Source organism: Triturus cristatus, chromosome 5_2 (genome assembly GCF_964204655.1).
Source record: "Triturus cristatus chromosome 5_2, aTriCri1.1, whole genome shotgun sequence".
NCBI lineage: Eukaryota > Metazoa > Chordata > Amphibia > Caudata > Salamandridae > Triturus > Triturus cristatus.
Window position 1 is genome coordinate 501,272,137 of NC_140588.1, and position 21,398 is coordinate 501,293,534.

General features: G+C 44.8%; 1 protein-coding gene across 3 annotated transcripts in view; it reads right to left on the minus strand.

The window, feature by feature from the left end:
* LOC146823212 (uncharacterized) overlaps positions 1 to 21,398 on the minus strand; it is a 216,136-nt gene that overhangs the window by 54,203 nt on the left and 140,535 nt on the right. For all 3 annotated transcript variants that reach the window (XM_085607500.1, XM_085607503.1, XM_085607502.1), the window contains exon 3: positions 7,346 to 9,319. In XM_085607500.1, coding sequence (XP_085463626.1) covers positions 7,346 to 9,319 — 1,974 coding nt within the window. The remainder of the gene's footprint in view (positions 1 to 7,345; positions 9,320 to 21,398) is intronic.

A 21,398-nucleotide genomic window follows, 5' to 3' on the forward strand; every position in this document is an offset into this window, starting at 1 on the left:
GTCCTGGGGAGGGTCTTCAATGTCCGGTACCAGGGGGACACACCTGGAGAGCAGCCAGTAGTCTAACCTCGTCCAGGTGTTGTGTTGGCCGGAAAAGTGTGTGTAACTAGTGGTGCTAGGATTACGCCTTCGCCAAATGTCAAGGAGGGAGAATTGGTGACATAGCTCTGAGTGCGCGCCGCGCTCTAGGCTTAGTGTCGGCAGCCGCCGAGGAGCTGTCCAAGCCCACATCCAGCAATAAATTGAAATCTCCACCAATCAGGAGCATAGCGGGCTCTAGAGATGTAAGTTGAGCGTTTAGCGTGTGGAAGAACTCCGGGGAGTCAGTGTTAGGGGCATAGATGCAAACCAAGATGACCCCGTGTCCCATCAACACCCTTCTCACTATGCAATAGCGTCCCTCTCTATCCTCGATGACCTGATGGCAATGAAACTGAACTCTTATGGATCAGAACTGCAGTGCCTCTGGCATAGTTGCTAAAATTGGCGAAGTACCTATGTGTCCCCCAGCCCGCGGCAAACCTCGCCGTGTTTAAGTGTGTCTCTTGGATAAAGGCAACATCTACCTGGTGCCAATCTAAATAATACACCACCTGCCTGCATTTACGTGGATTATTTAGGCCCCTGACACTCCAAGACATCAGCGACAAATTTATGGGGTTTTCATTCAAGCCTATCCGAGCCATCCAGGTAGCTGACTAGGCAGTCGAAAACTGGTGTCATCCTTACTCTCATTTATCACCATGTGAGCCACACCCCAGTGATTGCTTTTGAGATCAAAACAGCCGAACCCATCCCTCCACCCCCCACCCAGCCTTATCACAAAAACATGAGGCAAATCCCACCCTGTAGGCAAAAAAAAGAACTCCAAACAATGTCGCCATGAACAACCACTCATTAACAAAAGGAGAGTATAATCTAACCTAAATCCCCAAGGTATCCACCAGAGGGGGTGGCAATGCCCCGACAGCAACCCAGCAATACATAGCAAAACTTCACAAAAATTGACTTGAGTCCCCAGCCTGCAAACAATGGAATAAACCAGATCCATACAAAAGCATCACCTCAGCCCACCCCGGAGCCCGTAAACAGATCCTGGCTGGCCATCGAGCCACTGCGCGGATGAGACCTGCCACCCCCGTCGTCCCGAGGAGGGCTTTTCCTCGGTTTGTATGTGTGACAAAAGTCCTACACCTCCGTGGGGTTGTCAAAGAAACGAACCCGGCCCTCGATTTCAACCCGCAGCCGCGTCAGATAAAGCATGCCATACTTTAGGCAGCGATTGCGGAGCGCCGCCTTACCCCTGCGTATTTTCGCCGGGCTTCCTGTACCATGGCAGTGAAGTCCGGGTAAAATGCAATTTGAGCCCTGCCAGGTTATGTCTCCCTTCTGCCTGGCCAACCGTAAGGCAGTGTCTCGGTCACGGAAGTTCATGATGCGGGCTATAAGTGGGCGAGGAGGGAGTCCCGGATTAGGACGCAGTCCCAGGGAGCGATGCGCCCTCTCCACCACAAAGCCAGTCGTGAAAGAGTCCCTTCCAAAAATGTCAGCCAGCAACTTTTCCACAAAAACATCCAGACGACCAGTCGCTGTGGATTCCGGAACCCCAAAAATACGTACATTATTGAGACTGCGCGATTCTAGGTCCTCGTTTTTAATGGCCACATCCTTTAGTATGCGCTCCATTCTGTCGAGCCGCTTAGTTGCCTGTGCCGCACCGTCCTAGTTGTCCGAAATCCTGGCCTCCGCCACATCTAAGCGGCGATCATGAGACTATCTTGGCACCCATTGTTTCCAGCGTTTTGTCAAGGGAGTCAAAGCGACTGTCTATGGATCTGAACCCAGCTCTCATCTACTGCAACCAGTCCGCCGGTGGAGCCCGGGCCGAAGCCCCATCAGCCGTGTTCTCGGCCTGAACAGCCATGTCAGGGGCACCCTCTGATGTTTTCTCAGCGAGCTTTTCGAAAGGAAGTGTTTTTTGTTTCGGGTCCTTGCGACCCATGCCTCTGTAAAAACGACTGGATTCTGACCAGTCCTCGTAGGGGCCCAATGGTGGAGACGGGCCAGGATAGTGCCGGATCCACAAGGCTGCCCAGGCCACCAAACGCTGCACTGGCCGCTGTGCGCCTCTGACTCCCACACAGTGCTCTGCATGACCCCCTTACACTGGGCACGTGTCGCAGCAATGTAGAGGCCGGGCAGTTCAGCAGTTATGTCGCTGGTCCGGACCATGGATCATCTGCACATCCCTCCAGCACCTCGTGCCTGGCCCATCGAGACGAACGACCACGGAGCCGACGACCAGGCCCGGCAGCGCAGATACCACAGAAGTCGTTCCTCAGGGGGGGCAAGGACCAAGCGCCCTGTCAAGCTGGCAGGACCTTCCACCACTTCCGCTCCATGCGCACGTCACCCACCAAGGAAGGCCTGGTAAAGGGGGCAGGAAAGCCCGGAGCGCCCGGCATCAACTGGTATCTCCCCCCCCCCCCCTGCCGCCACGGCCAAGCCGCCGCCCGCTCCAGCCAGTCCAACCCGCTGGAAGCAGCGAGACACTGGGAGCGACGCAGACGGAGCCGCGTCACCTCCAATAGCCCGACCGGCACCGTTCTCGTAGCGGAGGGAGGGCAAGGCAGACCCCGTCCAGCCCGCGTCCCAGCAACCAATCCCCCCAACCGCCCCCTCGGGGTACCTGTGTCAGCGCCGGGAGCTGCAGCTTTCGCGTCCTTCCCGCATCATGATTTCAGGCCGCCATCTTGTCTCCTCCGTCGCTCGGGGAGAGCTGCCTCAGAGGCCGCAATAGACGATCCCGCAGCCCAGCCACCACCAAACTGGAATCACGGGGACCGGAGATAGAGCGGCGTCGTCGGATGTCTGTTTTTGGGTCTCATATAGCCGGGGACATCGCTAATTTGCTGGGCCGTCGGCGGAGCTTCAACACCGCGCAGCCATCGCAGCCCGCGGCTTGGCCACGCCCCCAGCATTAGATGATCCTTAATGGGGGAGATGCCCAATGTTTATACCCAAGACCTCTTGCAGCACGGGCCGAAGGTTCAAGTAAAGATCCAGGATCAAATCAGACGTGGGTGAATGAATGGGACAGATTTTCCAAGTTAATTGTTCAAGAGAGTGAAAGCATAAAACTCAAGTGATACAAGGTAAAAAAAAACACAAAAAAAAAAAACACAGAAGTGTGATTCATAATATTTGTTTTTTTAAAAAGCACACGAGAAAAGTCTTTGGAAGTAATTCAACTTTACTTAGCCAAGACCATAATCCTGCAGATCTACTGTGGTTATTAAAAAAAGAAAAATCATGCTATAAAAGCTTAAACCCAGAGGTTATCTAGTTGAATATAAAGAGTTTAAAATGTTTGCAATTGGGACGTTTCTAATGCTACCATCTCACATTCAAACACTATGTTCAAAACACCAAGGCAGCTTGATTGAAGGGCTCTATATATAGTGCATATTGGGTGGGGGCGCCAGTTTGTTTCCTGCTTCACATTTTGTATACTCCTACAGTAGTTGCATCCTCATCATGCCCTTTATCTCAAGGATGGCATATCCATTTGTAACCTATCACAATTTATACACTTGTCGCAAGAATAAAATAGTATATATATTATATAAACAATATTATTGAATATCGATTGGATTACTCGTTTGAAATTATAAAAAACAATGAGCTAATATAATAAAAGTTGTCACCGTTGTCAAGCTGTTGCCAAGTACCTAGAAAAAAATTGATTTATTGGTAAATAAATAAACACAATAAAAGTAGTCACCGTGGTCTGGTCAGTATTGTAGTCTTTAAATTTCCTGTGTTGAAAATGTGATTTATTTCTAAAATGAAAGACCAGTCTGTTTTCTTGTGGAGATTACATCGTGAGACTCAGTCTTTTGTTTTCACAAGTACAGGAAGCCACACCAGCCAAACTTCAATCACTTGTATGGAACTTTGGGTAACAATCCAGGAAAAGCTGCTGTAAATCCTTTTGAAATATTCCCTGGTAATATTTATTTCCACTTGACTGTTTAATGGTTATAAGTTTTGTTAAGCGTGTTGCTGTATTTGTAATACTTCCTGCTTGATTTGACTAATTGCCATTAGAATTAGCGTACGCGGAGGGCGGAGTTCGCGCGATGGGCAGGCGCAGAGGGCACCCTCCAGTTGCAATTAGCTCTTAGGAGGGACGACGACAAAGCACTAGCGACGGCCCGGGCATGGGAGGCGCTGGTGGTGGAACTTCAGGGGCTGATGTCTGAAGCAGAGGGCGACGGGAGTACGTCTGATCGACAGGAGGAAACGGTGAGCGGGGAGTAGGGGGGGGGGGGGAGCAGTGGGGTGCACAGGTCGCATGAGGTGTGGTTAGGCATGGGGAAAGCCTTAGTTGCCTAGGGAAGGTTTGAGCACTCATACACGATTCATGGAGCTGGGTGGGGCGTATCAGGACGAGGGCTGGCAGAGGGAGGCACACTGACAGGGGGTGGGGGAGGGAGGGGAGCTCTGCGCAGGATGGGTGACTTTTCTTTTGTACACTTGATGTCACGGTTTCGTATAAACTCTCCGATGGGGGATAGAGGGCGTTGAGCAATTGTATTGTGTGGTTGCTTTGAAAATAATAAAAAAATGTTTAAAAAAAAAAAATAGAATTAGCGTATGCACTTCTATCTATTGGTTAACACACGCTGGCTTCCGTGTGTTTGGTTGATTGTCAGCTTCTCTTCGCGCTTGGGTGCACGCGATAGAAACACATGCTCGTCTTCGTGTGTTTACTTTCGATTGCTGGCTTAACTAAGCGCTTGGGTGCGCGAGACAAACACACGCTTCTCACAAGTGTTTATTTTCGATTACTAGCTAGCGAACAGTAAAGAAGCGCTTGGGTGCGCGAGGCATAAACACACGCTTTACTCAAGTGTGTATTTTTAATTAGCAGCTCGTGCACGGCAAGAAGTCTAGCCTTATATCAATCCTGGACTAAAAAAAAACTCAGAGAAGGGTTATATGCAGCGAATCCTCATTTCAGCGTTGCATCTCTCCTTAATACACGCCGCGCATTTCTCTCTATTCAGAGAATCGCACGAGGCAAAAGATTTGTCCACTGGTAGAGCGTTACACACACTAACAACTCGATTAAGGCAATACGAGCTATTTAATCTCCAACAATTGAATGCTTCAGGAAAAGGAGTGGTTTAACGATTGCAATTCAACCTGAATGTCACGCTATCAAAGCCGGTTTCTCTATGCTTTTCCAAAATAGGTTTCTACTAGTCTTCTTAGCACCAGTAACGCCAGCAGTCAGTTTCACAGTTTATAATGTTAATTATGAAGATAGCGCTTATCTCAAAAGAAAAATGTATATATATATATATTTTTTTTTAAAAAACTTACTGACCTTGTGTGGTATACAGGCAATCCATAGCCTTCAATAGGTACATCTTTACAAGGAAGTCTCAAATAATACACTGCCCAATGGTCCGATGACTCACTCGTCTAGGGGTTGATGACTCGAAGCACAAATTTCGTCTGCACTTAATGGAAAATAAATCTCATCCTCCGTCGCCACTTAAGAGGCGCAGACAGATGTTTGAAGGAAGCACTTTATTCAGTTCATATGTACAACCCCTAGACAGACCGGTCCTCTCTGCAACTGCCAGCTCTCCTCTCCAGCCAACTCAGAACTAAGCATCCTGGTTGCTATGGAAGGAATGTTGACATGTTGCCTGGCTACATACTAAGACACAACACCACCCATGCCTTATCAAACATTTTCTAAGAGGAATCTTGACAGAATATGGCTGGTTTCTTCTGCCAAGTCTTGTAGACCTTCAGAGCGGATACTACAAATCGTATTTAGGAACAAATCCATGTTGCCTTAAATTAACCAAGGTTTTTAGAGCATTCCACACCAACTGACCCCTCTGTGGAACAGAAACATTAAACCAGTTTACAAGTTAGCCCAGTGAAAGAAAAAGGCCCTGCCAGGTTCTCCCTCCTCCCCCCCAATTGAATTAATAAAACGGGGGTTGTGTTACTTCTACAATCTCTTAAATACTAAAGTGGAGACCAAGACTCAACCCTTGGCTCCAATAACCTACTCAACTATCATTCCAACATAACTTGTAAGATCTGAATACTGTTAGTTTAAGACCTGATGCCAGGGAACTCAAAGCTGCAACCTGGATGGAGATGGGTGAAAGAAGTGTTCATAAGTTTTGTACATGCTCTCCTCCTGTGGGTATCAATGACTCTGGTTATATTTCTTGTGATGTGACTCCGTATTATACAACATTGTACTGCCCTTTGTCGATAGGATGGGGATTTTAAAATGGTGTGAACAAATACATGCATTCTGCTTGAAAGCCACACGTGTAGTAACCACACATACCAGCAACATTTAAATGTATAGGTAATGCAGACTGTTGCATATCTAAACTCCTTTCTCAAAAAAAAAAAAATACAAATGCTCAAATAGGTACCAAGCCCAAATGCACTATCAAAAATGGCCCTCAAACAGTAGCTGGTTTCCTGGGTGTCTCAATTTTAGGATCGGACCTCTCGTATCCCCTCACACACGCCACACAGGTTTGAAACAGGCCAGTCTTCCTAAAGACCCTGAATGTAGTGGTGTATGTGGGAGAGCATGCCCTTGTAGGGCATTGTGCCTTTATCTTTCAAGCTCCGTGAGGCAATGTGGGTATTTGCAGTACAGTTGCGAATAACTGCCCCACCCGTCTTCTCATCTACCCGTATGAGCAAGCTAGTCCGCTTACTAAGTTTGAGTGACTGGTACAAGACGGTGTCAGTTCATAGGGTCGGATGTGTGACCCTGGAAAACAAACAATCTTCTCCGAGACCTATTAAGCAGCAGAGTATTGAAGCTCCTGCTGTGACCCAAGAAAGAACATAACTCAAAGTCCAATTTTGCTTAAATCCATATTGCCCTGCAGAGTTCATCCTTCCCCCTTCGTTCAAACAATGCTTCAGAGACAGGTCTCCGATTGCTCTAAATGCCACCCTTTCGCCTTTTTTTTTTTAAGCAAACGTGGTGAAGATAGTGCAAACGTATAGTGCAAACGCTCGTGTGACTGCCGCAAACACCAGATTGAACCGCCCATAGTTGGAGGCAGAGCCTAAACTAGTTTTCCTTGGCATAGTAAATCAGAAGCATATGAACATCTACAGATTATTCTCATACCCATAAAGTTACTATGTACCCCCGTATTAAGTACTTCGAGGCAAACAAGAGAAGGATGCACAGCTTAAATGACACCGCAATATCCCATGGCTTTTACTTGTGCTGAAGGTTCAAGTTTGCAGCAATAATATAACTTAACCATCTTACCTCCTGAAAGCTTTTGCGATGCTCTCCTTTCGTCAGGCACTTCGAAGCACCGCTCAGGTTTACCTGTAGGCCTCTTGAAGTAACTCCCATGCTCCCAATCTACTTCCTGTTCCTTCTGCTTTGTCCGACGTAGTTGTGCAGAGCTCTCAAGGAGTCCTTTCTTCTTCATTCTCACTTTTTCAGAAGATGGCCATCTTATTAATTGAGGAGGCCCAGAACCTTTGGAGTATTTCCACACTACCTTGTGCTGAGGAGCAGCTTTGTATACCTTGCCATTGCTAATGTTTAATTTCCCTTGTGGGATGTTTTCTTCCAGAAAGTACTCTCCTTCATCAGTCTCATCACCATTGTCTTCACACCCGTTCTCAACAGTTTCTTCCACCACCCAATAGTCCTCAGAGTCCTCCGGCTCAGAAAGAGACATGTTCTTTCTGGGTTTCTTTTTCAGAGAGTAAAGTTTCCGCCGACTAACGTCTCTCAGTGAGACCCCCAATTTCCTACTTCTTCCTGAAACTTCAACTTTTTGAATAGAGTCTTTCTTGTTCTGGCTTGCGTTGTATTGGGTGCTGACAGCATTGGTGTCCCTCTGGGTGCATTCACCATCTTCATTCAAGGAGCCACCACTTTTAATCTTCTCTTTTTCAGAGCTGTCAGTACTTTTTCGAAAGGAGTACAGACTTTTTCGAAGCAAGTAATCATTCATATAGTAAGAAACAGGTCCATTATCCATAGAAGACCCTTCATCTCTAGAAGAAAGATCATCAGAAGTCAAGCTCAGGACACTGGTCCGTTTCTGCTTTCGATCAGACAAACAGATATCATAATTGCAGTCGTTTTCAATGTTATCCAAGCACGCTAGCCAGCTGGCAGAAGGAACATAACTCTCAACTGAATCTTCAGCCCACAAAGCGAGTTCACCATCACATGCCACAACTTCACCATTGTTTACCACATTTAAATCCTTTAACTCCTCCATACTGGCATTTGAAAGTTCATCTTCCTCCCTGTGATCAGACTCTTCATCATGAAAGCCATTTGAACGGATTGTATTTTTACTTTCAATGTTCTTCACAGCAGCATGAAAGTCCTGGCAGGAATTGGCCAACTCGGGAAGATTTGAAGATTGGACTTGACTCTCTGTATCCTGTCCATCAGGTCTTGCGCCCTGACTTGCATTTGCCCTCTTCTCAGGCTCAAATCCAACAACATTATTTTGACTAGGTAAGCACTGGATGTCCTTTTCTTGACCAGCATCAATAAGCATCAAATGAGGGAGTGCAGCCCTGCATTCATCTTTGGGATAGGCAGCAGATTGCGACATCATCTCCTCCCCTTCAGGCCTGGCTCCATACCGGACACCCTCACAAGAGCTAAGAGAATACACATCTCGTTTCACTAAGTTATCTGCCATTTCTTTATCGCTTGCCACATCATACAAAGGTATGGTTTCTTTGTAGGACTTCCAGAGCTGTATTGCTGCAGGAGATCCACTACCGTACTCTATCCTCACCTCTTCCTTCTCAAAGGCATAGCTACCTGGAAGCAGATTTCTATAAGATGCAGACGTGCTAGCATTTGTGTGAAAATCTCTTTCCTGCACTGCAGCCACAGAGGAGCGAGAGGATTCTAAGTTCTCAGAGATACTTTCATTTACTGTACCGATACCAGAAGAAAGAGCAGTCATGTTGCCGGCATCACAGGCCCTGACATTGGCGCCCAGATTTCCATTCCTTTTTGGCATGTTTTCGGATAGCCGTGACTCGGTCTGTGTTTCTTTGCATTCTGTTCTTCTCCCTTGACTACTAAAGTGCCTAAATCGTGTGGCATGGTAAAACATCGGGGAAGGGGGTGGTGGGTTAAAATGGGGCCTCCTGGTCATTCTCGTGTGTATTGGAGGCTGTGGAACATAAAATCCAGGGTACTCTTGCAGTGAAACAGAATAAAATGGAAAATAAGGATTTCCACTTCTGAAGCCTAGGAAGAAAAAAAAATGCAAGTTTATATTTACTGTTGGCATTATCTATCCACCATTTAGCTTATTTTCTTCGAATTGCCATGAACAAAAGACAAATGTCAAGGTGAACAGTTAACATTAAATATCCAACATTGGGGCGAAAGTGGTTCACGACAAAATGCTTTAGTGGTTCATGCAGTTTGTACTAGTCTCAGCTTTGCAGTTCAAAATGAGCATTCTTGAACTCACACTTTCAGTGTCCACTCTAACACTAGCTAACCCTCCAATCACGCGTAGACCCTGTCCAGGTTTAATCTGCACTTCAGCTAGGTTTGTGCTATACATACTTCCAAGAGTTATTTCTTATACGTTATGATCTTTGTGAAGCCTACCTGGATTATTGGGCTCACTGAGAATTACTAGAAGAACCTTCGCCAAGTGCAACTAGAAATAGAGCACTCTTTGTTCACTGGCATATTTCTGATGGAGAATTGAGTGACATTAGGGTCACAGGGGTGCATGTGGTTAGGTAGTACCACCACAGGAACCAGCAGGCAAAGGCACACAGAGCAACCTTGGGTCCAACTGGATAAGCACATCAATCTCAGAACTTGTGGGACTGCTCCTGGCAGTGTGGATGAATGCAAATAATGCACTACAGGAGCAGGACAACCCTCCTTAGAGGCTCTATGCAACACCAGAAGAAAATCCCTACCTAACCATACTCAAGTGACAAACCCACTAGCAAACCCCTGAACCACTGCTCCCCAAATATCTAGCCTATGCTGGCTAAGTAACAATCTCTCAAACCACAGAATGCAACAGGGCTTGTCTTAGATATTGGGAGACCCATGCCCTCAAGGGCCAGATTATCAGTTGATACCTCTGGAATCTGGTGTTCCAACAGTTGTGGCAACAGAAAGGGATCAGCATGGTCTAGGGTTACTAGACACCTAGAATACTGTTCCTGGGACAAGGACAATATATCCTCAGGACTATGTACCCGTCGAGATTCCTTAAACTTCAAGTCAGTTCTGGATAGGCGAGGGATCCAAGTGGTGAAATAAAACTCTCAATGTAGACTCAAAAGATCTTTTAGAGAGTACACCAGGTAGGATTAAAAAAATAAAAAATTGGACGTGTCTGCAGATGAGGTCTCCGTCATCCTTCCTACCAACATGTTCTGGCCCCTTTATTAGTCCGAAAAGGTCTTGGGCCTTAGTCAGGACTGGACATCCACATGATCCAGTTTACCCTGACAAAGTCCATATTAAAAGTAAGAGTAAGTCTACCTTACTGATCCGTCTTGAATAAGCAGTCCTACATTTTAGGGATTGGAGCTCCACTAGTCTGAGTGGTCACTACTGTACTCACACATTCGTCAAGAAGGTGGACTGGTGTTAGTTGTATGCTGTCAGAGGAAGCAGTAGACTAAGACTTGGGATAGGAAAGTCCAAAGCTAAACATTCTGAAATTGAAAGTATTGGTAATGAGAAATGTCTTGGTTATAATTATAATGTACTCCTGCGTACAAACAACCATCAAGTACAACAAAAGCACCCATTCACTTCACTGAGAAAACTTAGTGCTTTAATTAGCAACAAATTCAGAGGTTATAACGCACTTCCATGGATGGAGTAAGAGGGGTCTAGTGGCCGAAGGATTTTGGTGTTCCACACCAGAACTTAGTCAACAAATCAAATACATTAGACTCCATAAAAAGGACAGAATATTTTAGTATCAAACCATAAAATTTCGTTAAAGGTTTACAAAAGGCAAAATCCAATTAGCAGCAAATTACATTAACTTATTCTTCAATATATAATTCAAATTAAAATCAAAGTCTTATAAATTAGAGTACAATCCAGCATACGATGGCCTTAAAGGGAAAGACAAAAGAAATTTAAAATCTCCTGCTCTAGTCTGCTCTGCCCTAAAGACATACAAACGTTAACATTTTACCAAGTTTCTAAAAAATACTGCCCAATCATGTTTAAGCGAAATTACACAATTAAACACTCTACTGGTGCAAGCTTCTCACAATACGAGTTTTTCTGCATCTGCAACCTTACACTATCCAACAAGATAAAATACATAGACTAGTATGCATACAGTGGGGGTCTCTTGAATGAGACATTCTTTCAAAAACTCCACAATACCTTCAAAGAACACACATGGAAAAGGAAAATGAAAATGGCGTTACAATTCCAGCTGGTCTAGAAATAAAAATGTTCACGTCACAAACCAGATAGCAACTATAACTCATTTCAAAATTCAGGTCTACATTACAGTAAAATCTAAATTTGACTAAACAGTTTCACTCTGAAATAGCTTGAGCATATCGATGCATCATGTTAGTCTAAAATGTTGAATATAAAAACTCTTAAATCCAGCCCTCTGTTGATTCTGGGATTCACCACAAAATATTTGCCCGGGTGAATTCTCCCATTACACAGAATGTGTCGTTGTTAGCATCTGAACTCCAACCCACTGAGTTTGCAGTAAACCTCGTCTTGAATGCCATCCACCTCAATCTCATCCCTCTTCCTTTCTTTTGGTACTGTTAGCTTCTTTCATCTCCTGCAGTTTGACCCCATCCTATGTCAAAATCATTTTGAGCCCTTTTATGGAGGAAAAAAAACGTATATCACACAAATCAAAAGAATTTGTATCTGTGTTAATATGGTCCTGAGGATTCCTCCTTTACTACCACTAACCACTTGCCAATATTCGAGCATACTTTCCGCCTCTCAAGCACCTATCTACTCTAACGTTTTCACCTCACGAGAAATACAGGTCATGTTAGTTATAAACTTGTTCATCTGGGTACTTGCATCAGTCAAATAAGTACAGCATTGCTGAAAGTGAAGCATCGGACAGACTGCCTTTTTTCACTTAGATTTAAAAAGCAAGCCTTTACTGCAATACCATAAGCTCGTATGACCATAAGCTCTTGATTTACTTCGGTGAAAGCAACAGGTATGTTTGTGGCCAAATTATCTACCAAAGTAGTCTGCTTTCTCATCTTCAAATCATTTAAAGTTACAAGTACATAAGGCATCATAGCTCTAAATATATCTTATCCTGCATATGAAGCACTATCCTTAACTTTGCCAACAACTAACACTCCTAGCATCTAGATAATCTACACAATATACTTTAGGAAACACGAAAGCCAAATACCAACTCCCCACGCAATCTGGTAAAAGCTGAAAATAAGCATTTTTCCACACACATAGTAAACTCTACTAACAATAGGTTTCACCCCTGACAAAACGGCAGCACTAGCTCTGAACCCTTTTCCACACCATCACTTCAGCGCACCATCTCTGCTGTTTGAACTTCAACTTTTCATGTACCATACATACATTTGCCCTCTACAGTAAATCCAAGCTAAATTTCAGATGTACCTAACTCCTAAACTGCTGTTTTTCTTTTCACCACACAATTCGCTTTCCTTTTCTTCTCCACACTGGTTTCTCAGCCCTATTCAACGTACAAGATGCCCTAAATGTAATAGGGTTAACTTTATTAATTTGGGTGACAGGCCTCAAAATACATGCTCTCCACAGACTTCACTCCTGCTAGCAGATTTAAAGATTTAAACCTAGGCACATTGTCCAAAGGCATATCAAAATTATAAAAGAACAAATTAACTCAAAATAATCTGGACGAATTCATAATTGCTACAAGAATGAATAAGTAAGCAGCAAATGATGGTAACACTTGGTGCCAGAGAAGAGGATCGATATATGCAGATAATCTTGGACACCCATTACCTTTGAGTACACATTTAATAATCCAATTTAGAAATAGTGTACAACATTTCCTACAGAGCCATCTTTGTGTAATATATTAATCACTCTATAGAAGCAGTATTCACCAAACATTTCAAGGGCGATTCAAACCGGCAAAGGGGGTTTGATCATGCCAGCACTGTTGCCCTTAAGAGCCTCAAAGTGGCTTTGGCAGTTAAACAGAGGGACACTAACCTTATCAGGCATTTAAGGGCTACCTACAAGGCAGCAGTATTAGAAAGAAAGGCAGAACTTAAGCGTGAGGCCTGGGATAAGCTAGACCGGGCCGCCGAAACCTCCGATTCCTCTCTATTTTGGGCTACTGTCAACAGCCCATTTTTAAGGGACGAGGTTACGCCTGTTCTGTCGGCCAACGTTAGCGTGGGAAGCTGGGTCTCCCACTTTTCTTTGATTTTTGATTCAGATAAACCTATGGACACTGGAGGTGGGGTCTGGCCAATCATTCCCCTAGATATCTCACCTACCGAGGTTAAGAAATGTATTATTGCAAGCAAAGGTGGGAAGGCTCAGGGACCGGATGGGGTGCCGGTGGATATTTATAAAAAAGAACCGGAGATCTGGGGCCCGCTATTGACAAAAGTATTTAATGCTGCTGTAAGACATGGTGCACCGCCCACATGGGAGGAATCTATTATTATCCCCATCTATAAGAAGGGGGATAAGGGTGATGCCAAGAACTATCGGCCTATCTCCCTTCTAGATTCCTCCGTGAAAATTATGAGCCGGGTGCTTCTTGTTAGATTAGAAGAATGGGCAGAAAATAATAACATCCTGGCTAACTCCCAATACGGATTCAGGAAGGGCAGAGGCACAGTAGAACAGTGTCTCAACCTAGAACTACTTATAGGGAAATATACTCTGGCCAAGAAAGGTTCCCTCTTCCTCTGTTTCGCCGACCTCAGTAGTGCCTTCGATATGGTCAACCATCAGATTCTTTGGGAGACACTACTTGGAATGGGGGCTCCGGAGGGTATTGTCCACTTCTTGGCCAGACTATATGCTAATCTTAGTTCTAGTGTTCGATATGGCCCGGGTGGGGAGTGTACACCAAAGTTTCCTGTTAAGCGTGGCATTAGGCAGGGGTGTGTGCTAGCTCCCCTGCTTTTCACACTTTTATTAACGAGGTTGACTCTGTTTTAAGGTCTGTGGGGGCAGATGCCCCAATCATACTTGACTCCCACATCCCAGTCCTACTATACGCGGACGACGCAGTACTTCTTTCCAGGACCCGTCGGCCTCCAACGCCTCATGGACAGGTTTTCCTTGTTTATTGGGGAAAGGAAGCTGGTCATTAACAAATCAAAGACATTTGTCATGGAATGCGGTAAGGGCCGTAAAAAACCTCATCCCTTCTTTATGGAAGGACAGAGGGTACAGACGGTCGATACTTTTAACTATCTGGGTATCACCTTTTCCAAGGCAGGTAGCTGGTCCAGCGAAGTCACCCACGTTAGAGCAAGAATGGCAAAATGTGCTCACGGGGTTTTTACGTTCGCCTCTAAGATCGGGGATAAACGGATTGGGGACATGCTGAAAATCTACCAGATGAGGTGCCTCTCAATTGCCCTTTATGGAGCAGGTGTTTGGGGGCATGTTTCGGCTGGGAGTCTTCAAGTGGAGGAAAACCTGTTTTTAAAAAGGTTACTTTGTTTGCCTACTTCAGCATCCACGCATTTGGTGCATAGGGAACTTGGAATACCCCATCTCTCGGATTCCATTGCCCATAGACCTCTAATGCTGTGGCGTGCTATCTGGGCTAAGGAGGAGACTTCCATGAACAGAGCTATTATTAAGGACTGTCTGTCTCTAGATAATTATTCAAAGATCCCCTGGGTAAATTTTGTTATGCGCAGTTTCAAGGACATATATGGTCTTAACCTATACGAGGACTGCTATGCTGCCAACAGTTTGTCCAAAAGCGAACTGAAGTCTGTTTGGTTGTCGCTAAAGTATGAGCAACATTTGAAGGCCAGTAGCAATTTATCCACCTGTACGCTCTATGACAGCTGCTGTGAGTTGTCAGGCTACCAACCATATTTGAGCTTTGTTACTAGACCCTCTCACAGGTTCGTTTTAACTAGACTGCGCTTTGGAATTGTTCACCATTTAGTGGCGTTTCCCAATATCAAAAAATACCCAATTGGTCCTTGCCCTTGTGACGGCACTACAGCTCAAAGCACAATGCACTTTCTATTGTTCTGCCCATTATATGGTAATTACCGTATTGGTTTTTTAAAACCCTTGTACAAGAAACTTGGTGTTAGAACAGTTAAGGATGTTATGAAACTGATATTTAACCCCCCACCCGATGTTTGCTTTTTTACTGCCACATTTCTTTTAAAAGCTATCAAGGCTAGGCCTAGTATCATTATATTTTAATATTACTGCTGTTTTTATCACTACTCTGTTTTAACCCCATAGATGAAGCTTTTATGATCTATTCTTGCTATCAGTCTATGTGTATTATTGATGCTTTTTATGTATGATCTGCTTTTATGGACTTTTGTCAAGCTCCGAATAAAGCTTTATGAATTGATTGTGTAATATTTGCATACTAAATCTATGTTGCTCATCTAAATCAGTCTGGTTAGATCTAATCTCCGTTGACAGAAAAGTCAAGACTCCATAATTAGCCACGATTAAGGACACTATGGCTAATGACAACTACAAATATTTTGAAACCTGAGTGGTTGACACCATGTCTCTTTCTATTCAGATCGAAAAGGGGGGGGGGAAATAAAAAAAAAAAAAATCTACTTCTTGACGCAACAAATCAAAACGTTCACTTCTTGCTGCAAAATAGATTAGTTTGAGCTAACTTTAGGATTAGGAACCTACAACTTAGGCTGGACACCAAAAAGGAAACACTTGCGGGAACCCAAAGATTTGTCTGGTTACCCAAGTACTAATGTGAATTTTTCAAACAAACGTATGTCACTTGAGTTAATAAAAAAAAAAGTCAGTCCTCAACTGAGATATCATTTATGGGGGTGGGGGGGTTCTGAAACATTGAGGATATTCAGATAAGCTCTCAGACCAGGGTCACTTAACGAAGTGGGACCACTCATGAGCTGAAGACCTTTATTTTCTCACTCAGTCTTAGTTTTTCGGACTTCCGGTTTTTCACAATCACTAGCATTCTGGTTGGCTCTAGTTCTTCCTGGTCATTTCTAGAATTCGATCTTCTATCACAATGGTTTTCAGTCTCCATTCACTTTTGTGCCACTTTCCTTCCCTCTGCTATTCGAAACGCTCGCACTTTCTTCCAGTTTCTGGTGTACTCATTCTCAGCTTCTTCATCGTTTTTATTTATGCTTCTTGGACTAGTCTGACTTTGGGATCCTTACATACTGTCTTCTCCCTCTGTTCACAATGAACTGGAGTTGGACTCTGCGAATCAGTGGCTATTGCGAACACTCATGGACTGGTCTCACTCTTGGTGTGGGAGGCATGTTTCCAGTGAGACAATCCTCCACAATTAACAGCAGTGCTCGTCACAAAAGTAACCAGCAAGAGGTACTTTCCAATGTGGCTAAAGGCACGTTTTCCTGATTTGTCCCTTCACCAGAACACAAGCGCCTAGATTGAGGTCATGGCACAGCGTTTCAGGGAGGGGGGGGGGGGGGTAACCAAAACAGCCTGATGAGAAACAGAATGCACCACAGCCAGTCATTTACAGTAGTCCAGTATCAGACCATCCATTCCATTCTTACGCCCAGGCGCAGGCACTGGCTGAATGCTCACGGCTCTCCCTATTAGCACTTCATGTGGTGAGAGTTTGGTCTTTTGATTCAGAGTGCTTTGAAGGCCCATCAGAACAAGGGGGAAGAGCATCAGGCCGTTTCAAAGAGCTAGAAGTACACACCTTTTCCATCTTGGCTTTCAGAGTGCCATTAAATGTGCTCCACTATGCTTGAAGCTTCTAGACTTTAACTGCAGTGGAATCTCTGGTCGATTTGTTAAGCTACGCATAACTACATGATCTCATTTTTAAAAAGGACTCCAGAAGAATGGTAGGCTGAAACGAGGGATCAATACCCTAAAAAAAAAAATTAAAAAAATTTGGCATAGTGAGATTGCTGCACCTCCTGGTCTGGTTCTTAACCAAACGGGACAACAAACTATTACTAGGTCAAAGTCGATTGGCATTTCAAAAAGTCCAACTGCATGTGATTAAAGGGACCTGCGGACTTCCCCATGTGACACATTGTTACAAATGTTCATCTGACTGCCTTTAACTGCTGGCAGGTAATGCACTTTAGACAAATTTTCACCAACAGCACACAAATGAGGACTGTACTAAATTTCAAAAGGTGCGGTTCATTTAAAAAAATAAATAAAGCTTTATTTGGTTTTCAAAAGTAACCCATTTAGAGTGGTTGGTATACGTTGCATATACATAATACAATCGCATACATGTGACATACGGGAATTCGTACGTCATCTGTAAGATAGGCAAACTTCTATGCAGTATTATTTATATGGCTACATTTCCGGCATCCCCCACCACCTGCACAATTATAGGTGTATTCTCCTTCAGACATAGTTAGGTATGACTTATGAACATTTACATATTCGATACATATCTCATGGCTTCAGGATTACAGCAGTCTGCCACACTTCTTCCTTAGTGTGCACAGCCCTCTGAAATTTGCCTGCCTTTCTATGCAGATATGGTTTTGATGGACCCTATATATCGCGAGGTCTACTGCTTATCGGCATCAATGCATTATAAGTGTCTGCATTCGTATTGCAATTAAGTCATATCAATGTACCATTCTGCAGTAGTCAGGACTGGGCACCTCATCCAGTGCATCCCTACTCACCTCTTGGCTAGCAGTAAACCCACTGCCACCAGTTTCCTATCTTGTTTTGGGACTTCAAAGTCCAACCCTAGTAGGGCCAGTGTTGGAGACACCGACTGTCCTACCATTCTCTGGAGCTCTGCCATCGCCTTTACCCAGTATTCGTGTATCTCCGGGCAAAACCAAGCCAGATGTCCAAACCTGTGCACCCTCAGTGCCGCATCTCACATCTGTTGTACTCCCGCAAGCCTTATATGTAAGCGAGCTGGGGTGTAATATACTCTGAGGTATTTAAAATGCACCAATCGGTGCCTGCCATTTTGCAATATGGTCTTCGTGATTGAGCAGCAGTACGCCCATTGTTTATCAGCGATTGTTATACCCAGGTCTGTCTGCCATTCTAGTTGCACCTTTCTGCTAGCTGCATTATCCTTGTGTCGCATCAATTTATAAAGAGCAGAGGTCCCATGGGTTGGAGAGATTGTCTGCAGTAGGTAAGTCAATGGGGTTATTTCAAGTGGTTCTGCTTTGTCAGAGCTTAAGAGTGTGTGCTACAATTGGTGTGCTCTGTGACAATTATATGGAACACCATGTACTCCGGTATTAGTTTTATAGCCTCACTCCAGGGCTTTGGGGATCCATTTTTGAAAAAGCCTCCTGTGTTATTGATTTCCACTTGTTTTAATGCACGCACTACTGCTCTATCAATACTCCGTTCGAGCCAGGCACACCATTTTACAGGTAGTTGGGGTGAGTACAATAGGAGGGTTTGTTTTCCTATGGCCATTTTTTGGAGAAGGCAACACGTAGTGCCTATAGGGTCAATTGCACAGAGTTTGTGGTGTGCTGCAGTAGGAGCATGGGAGCATTACTGGGGCAGCAGCCACCCATTCTGGGTGCAGGTGTGGGAGATCTTGCGGTCCATTTAGCCAGTGATACGCATGCATGTTCTGCGCAGCTCTGTAGTATTTTTCTAAATCAGGGGTATACCAGTCCGCCCATCGTGTAGGGGAGGGTTAGTGTGTTCCATGCCATCCGCGGTTGTTTCCCGGTCCAGGCCAGACAGATCATGCGCACTGTACAAAATACCGATTCTGGTAGTAAGATAGGTATATTAAATAATAAAAAGACATTTGAGGGAGGAAGATCATCTTCATAAAGGGCTATGCGGTCTAGCATTGAGAGGGGCAATTGTATCCAGTGTTCTATTGCTTCTGTTAAGCACTGCACTGCTTTCCTGTAGTTTTCCATTACTAGGTCTGGGTCCCAGTGCACCTGTATTTCTAAATATCTTACTGGTTCGCTAGTCCATACTAGGAGGAATTCAGTTGTGGTTGGAGTAGTAGCTGGTGTAAGTGGGAATATTAGCGATTTTTTCCAATTAATTCAGTCCCGAGAGACCGCCAAATTGTACTACTTTACGCTGCTTTGGCGTCAAGTGTTGTTCTGGGTTCCTGACGTGTAACAGTGCATCGTCTGCATAAGCAGACATAATTTGTAGTTTGGGAATCTTATGCCTGAGGTGCGGGATATTTACGCAGAGCACATGCCAGGGGTTCTGCAACCAGTGCATATAAAAAGGGGGGGGGGGAGGGAGGGGAGGAAGAAGCGGGCAACCCCGATGGGTACCACGTGTTATCGCTATAGAAGCAGAGAGCAGCTCATTCATAAATATGTGCACCGTGAGATTTGAATACAAAAGCTTTATCAGCATCTAAGAAAACTGCTATCGCTTGGATCGTCGGGTCAATTAGAGTGACAGCGCCAAATAGTGTACTAAGGTTGCTGGTCAAGGTTTGTCCAGGGACTAATCCAAATAGTTCGGGTCCTATAATGCACATAAGTAGAGGGGCTATTCTGTTCACCAGAATTTGTGAACAGTTTTGTATCCATGTTTAATAAGGTTAGTGGGCGATAGGAAGAGCAGTGTTCCTCTGGTCTCCCTGGTTTTATTATTGCTTTTCAGCAATGCTTCACGCATAGCGACTGGCATAGTACCCTCTCGGGCCATTTCCTCAAAGAGATTTACTAGGTGAGGGATCAGTTGGTCTTGAAATGTCTTGTAGAAGCCACAGTGAGAGAGTCTGTTCTGGGAGCCTTCTCACTAGGCATCTCCTTGAGCGCCACAGTTATTTCTGTAGGGCGGAGTTTAGCACCACAGTTATTTCTGTAGGGCGGAGTGGGGCCATAAGCTTCTCTATCCTCATTTGTGAGCCATTCCATTTTGAAATGGGCTAAATCAGTTAAGTCTTCCTCTGTCATGGTGGGGTGAGAGGTGTATAGATCGAAGTAATACTCATAAAATCTGTCCACTACTGGTTTTGCTCTATTAATTGGTGCGCCTCAGTTTCCCTGCACTCCGAGCACTTTGTTTGCGGTTTTACTTGGTCGGGTCAGGGCTGATAATGTTGCGCTAGGTCTCTCTCCCTCTCCATACACCCTGGCAGCAGCGTACCTTCCCATGTGTGTGAGCCTCAGCTTGGGCTAGCTTGTTGTGTTCTTCTAAGGCAGTTTTAATCTGCACCTGTAGTTCCGGGCTAGGTTGTTGCGTCTGTTCCAGTTCCTTTGTTTTCAATTCCCCCTCTAGCTTATGCAACCAGTCTCTAATGGAGCGCATTACTCCTGCGTGTTTGGAGATGGATACCACAAATAAATACCTTAAAAGCCTCCCAGAGCATGGACATTTTAGCAACACTTCCTGTGTTAATGCTGAACTATTCATCCATGGGTTGCTCGATTTCATTTCGAAACACTGAGTCAAGGAGCGAATATTGCTAGAATCGCCATGGAATCATTTTAGGGTGCATGTCTAGAACTCACAGGGTGAGCTGTACGAGAGTGGTCCAAGTAGGTTCTGGGTAGGTACTCACAGGTCTCCAACCATGGCAGCAGAGAGCAGGATATTAGCCAATAATCAATACGCATGTGAGTGTAGTGAACAGTAGAATAATGTGTGTACTCTGCCTTTGGGGTTGTTGTGTCGTCAGGCATCTACGAGCCCACCCGTCTCAGCTATAACAGATGTGGCGCAGGCTGCAGCAGAGGGCCTGCGCAAAGGGTCTTTGGACCGGTCTCTGGAGATAGCACGTAATTGAAGTATGTGACTTGTAATCATTTTGCGGTGCAACTCGATACAATTGCGGGTCATCCTCGTTGGGGCTGTTTACCCCTATCAGAAGTGCCTCAAAGCTCCCCTGCCTGCAGTGGGCGATCACAAATCTGCCATCTGTGTCAAAATGTACCATTTGAAGCTTAATACCAGAGTTGCGTCTTGCCCATATTATTACTCCGCACGCATGCAAAGTAAACCCAGCTGCCAAACACTCACCTTGATCCTACATTGCGATATGAGACTGGTCTGAGGGGCCAGGAGTTTCCTGCAGCATTGCCACGTCAATATTATGTCTTCGGAGATATGCCACTATTATGCGTATCTTGTGGTGGTCATTTAGACTTCGCACATTCCATGTAAGGAA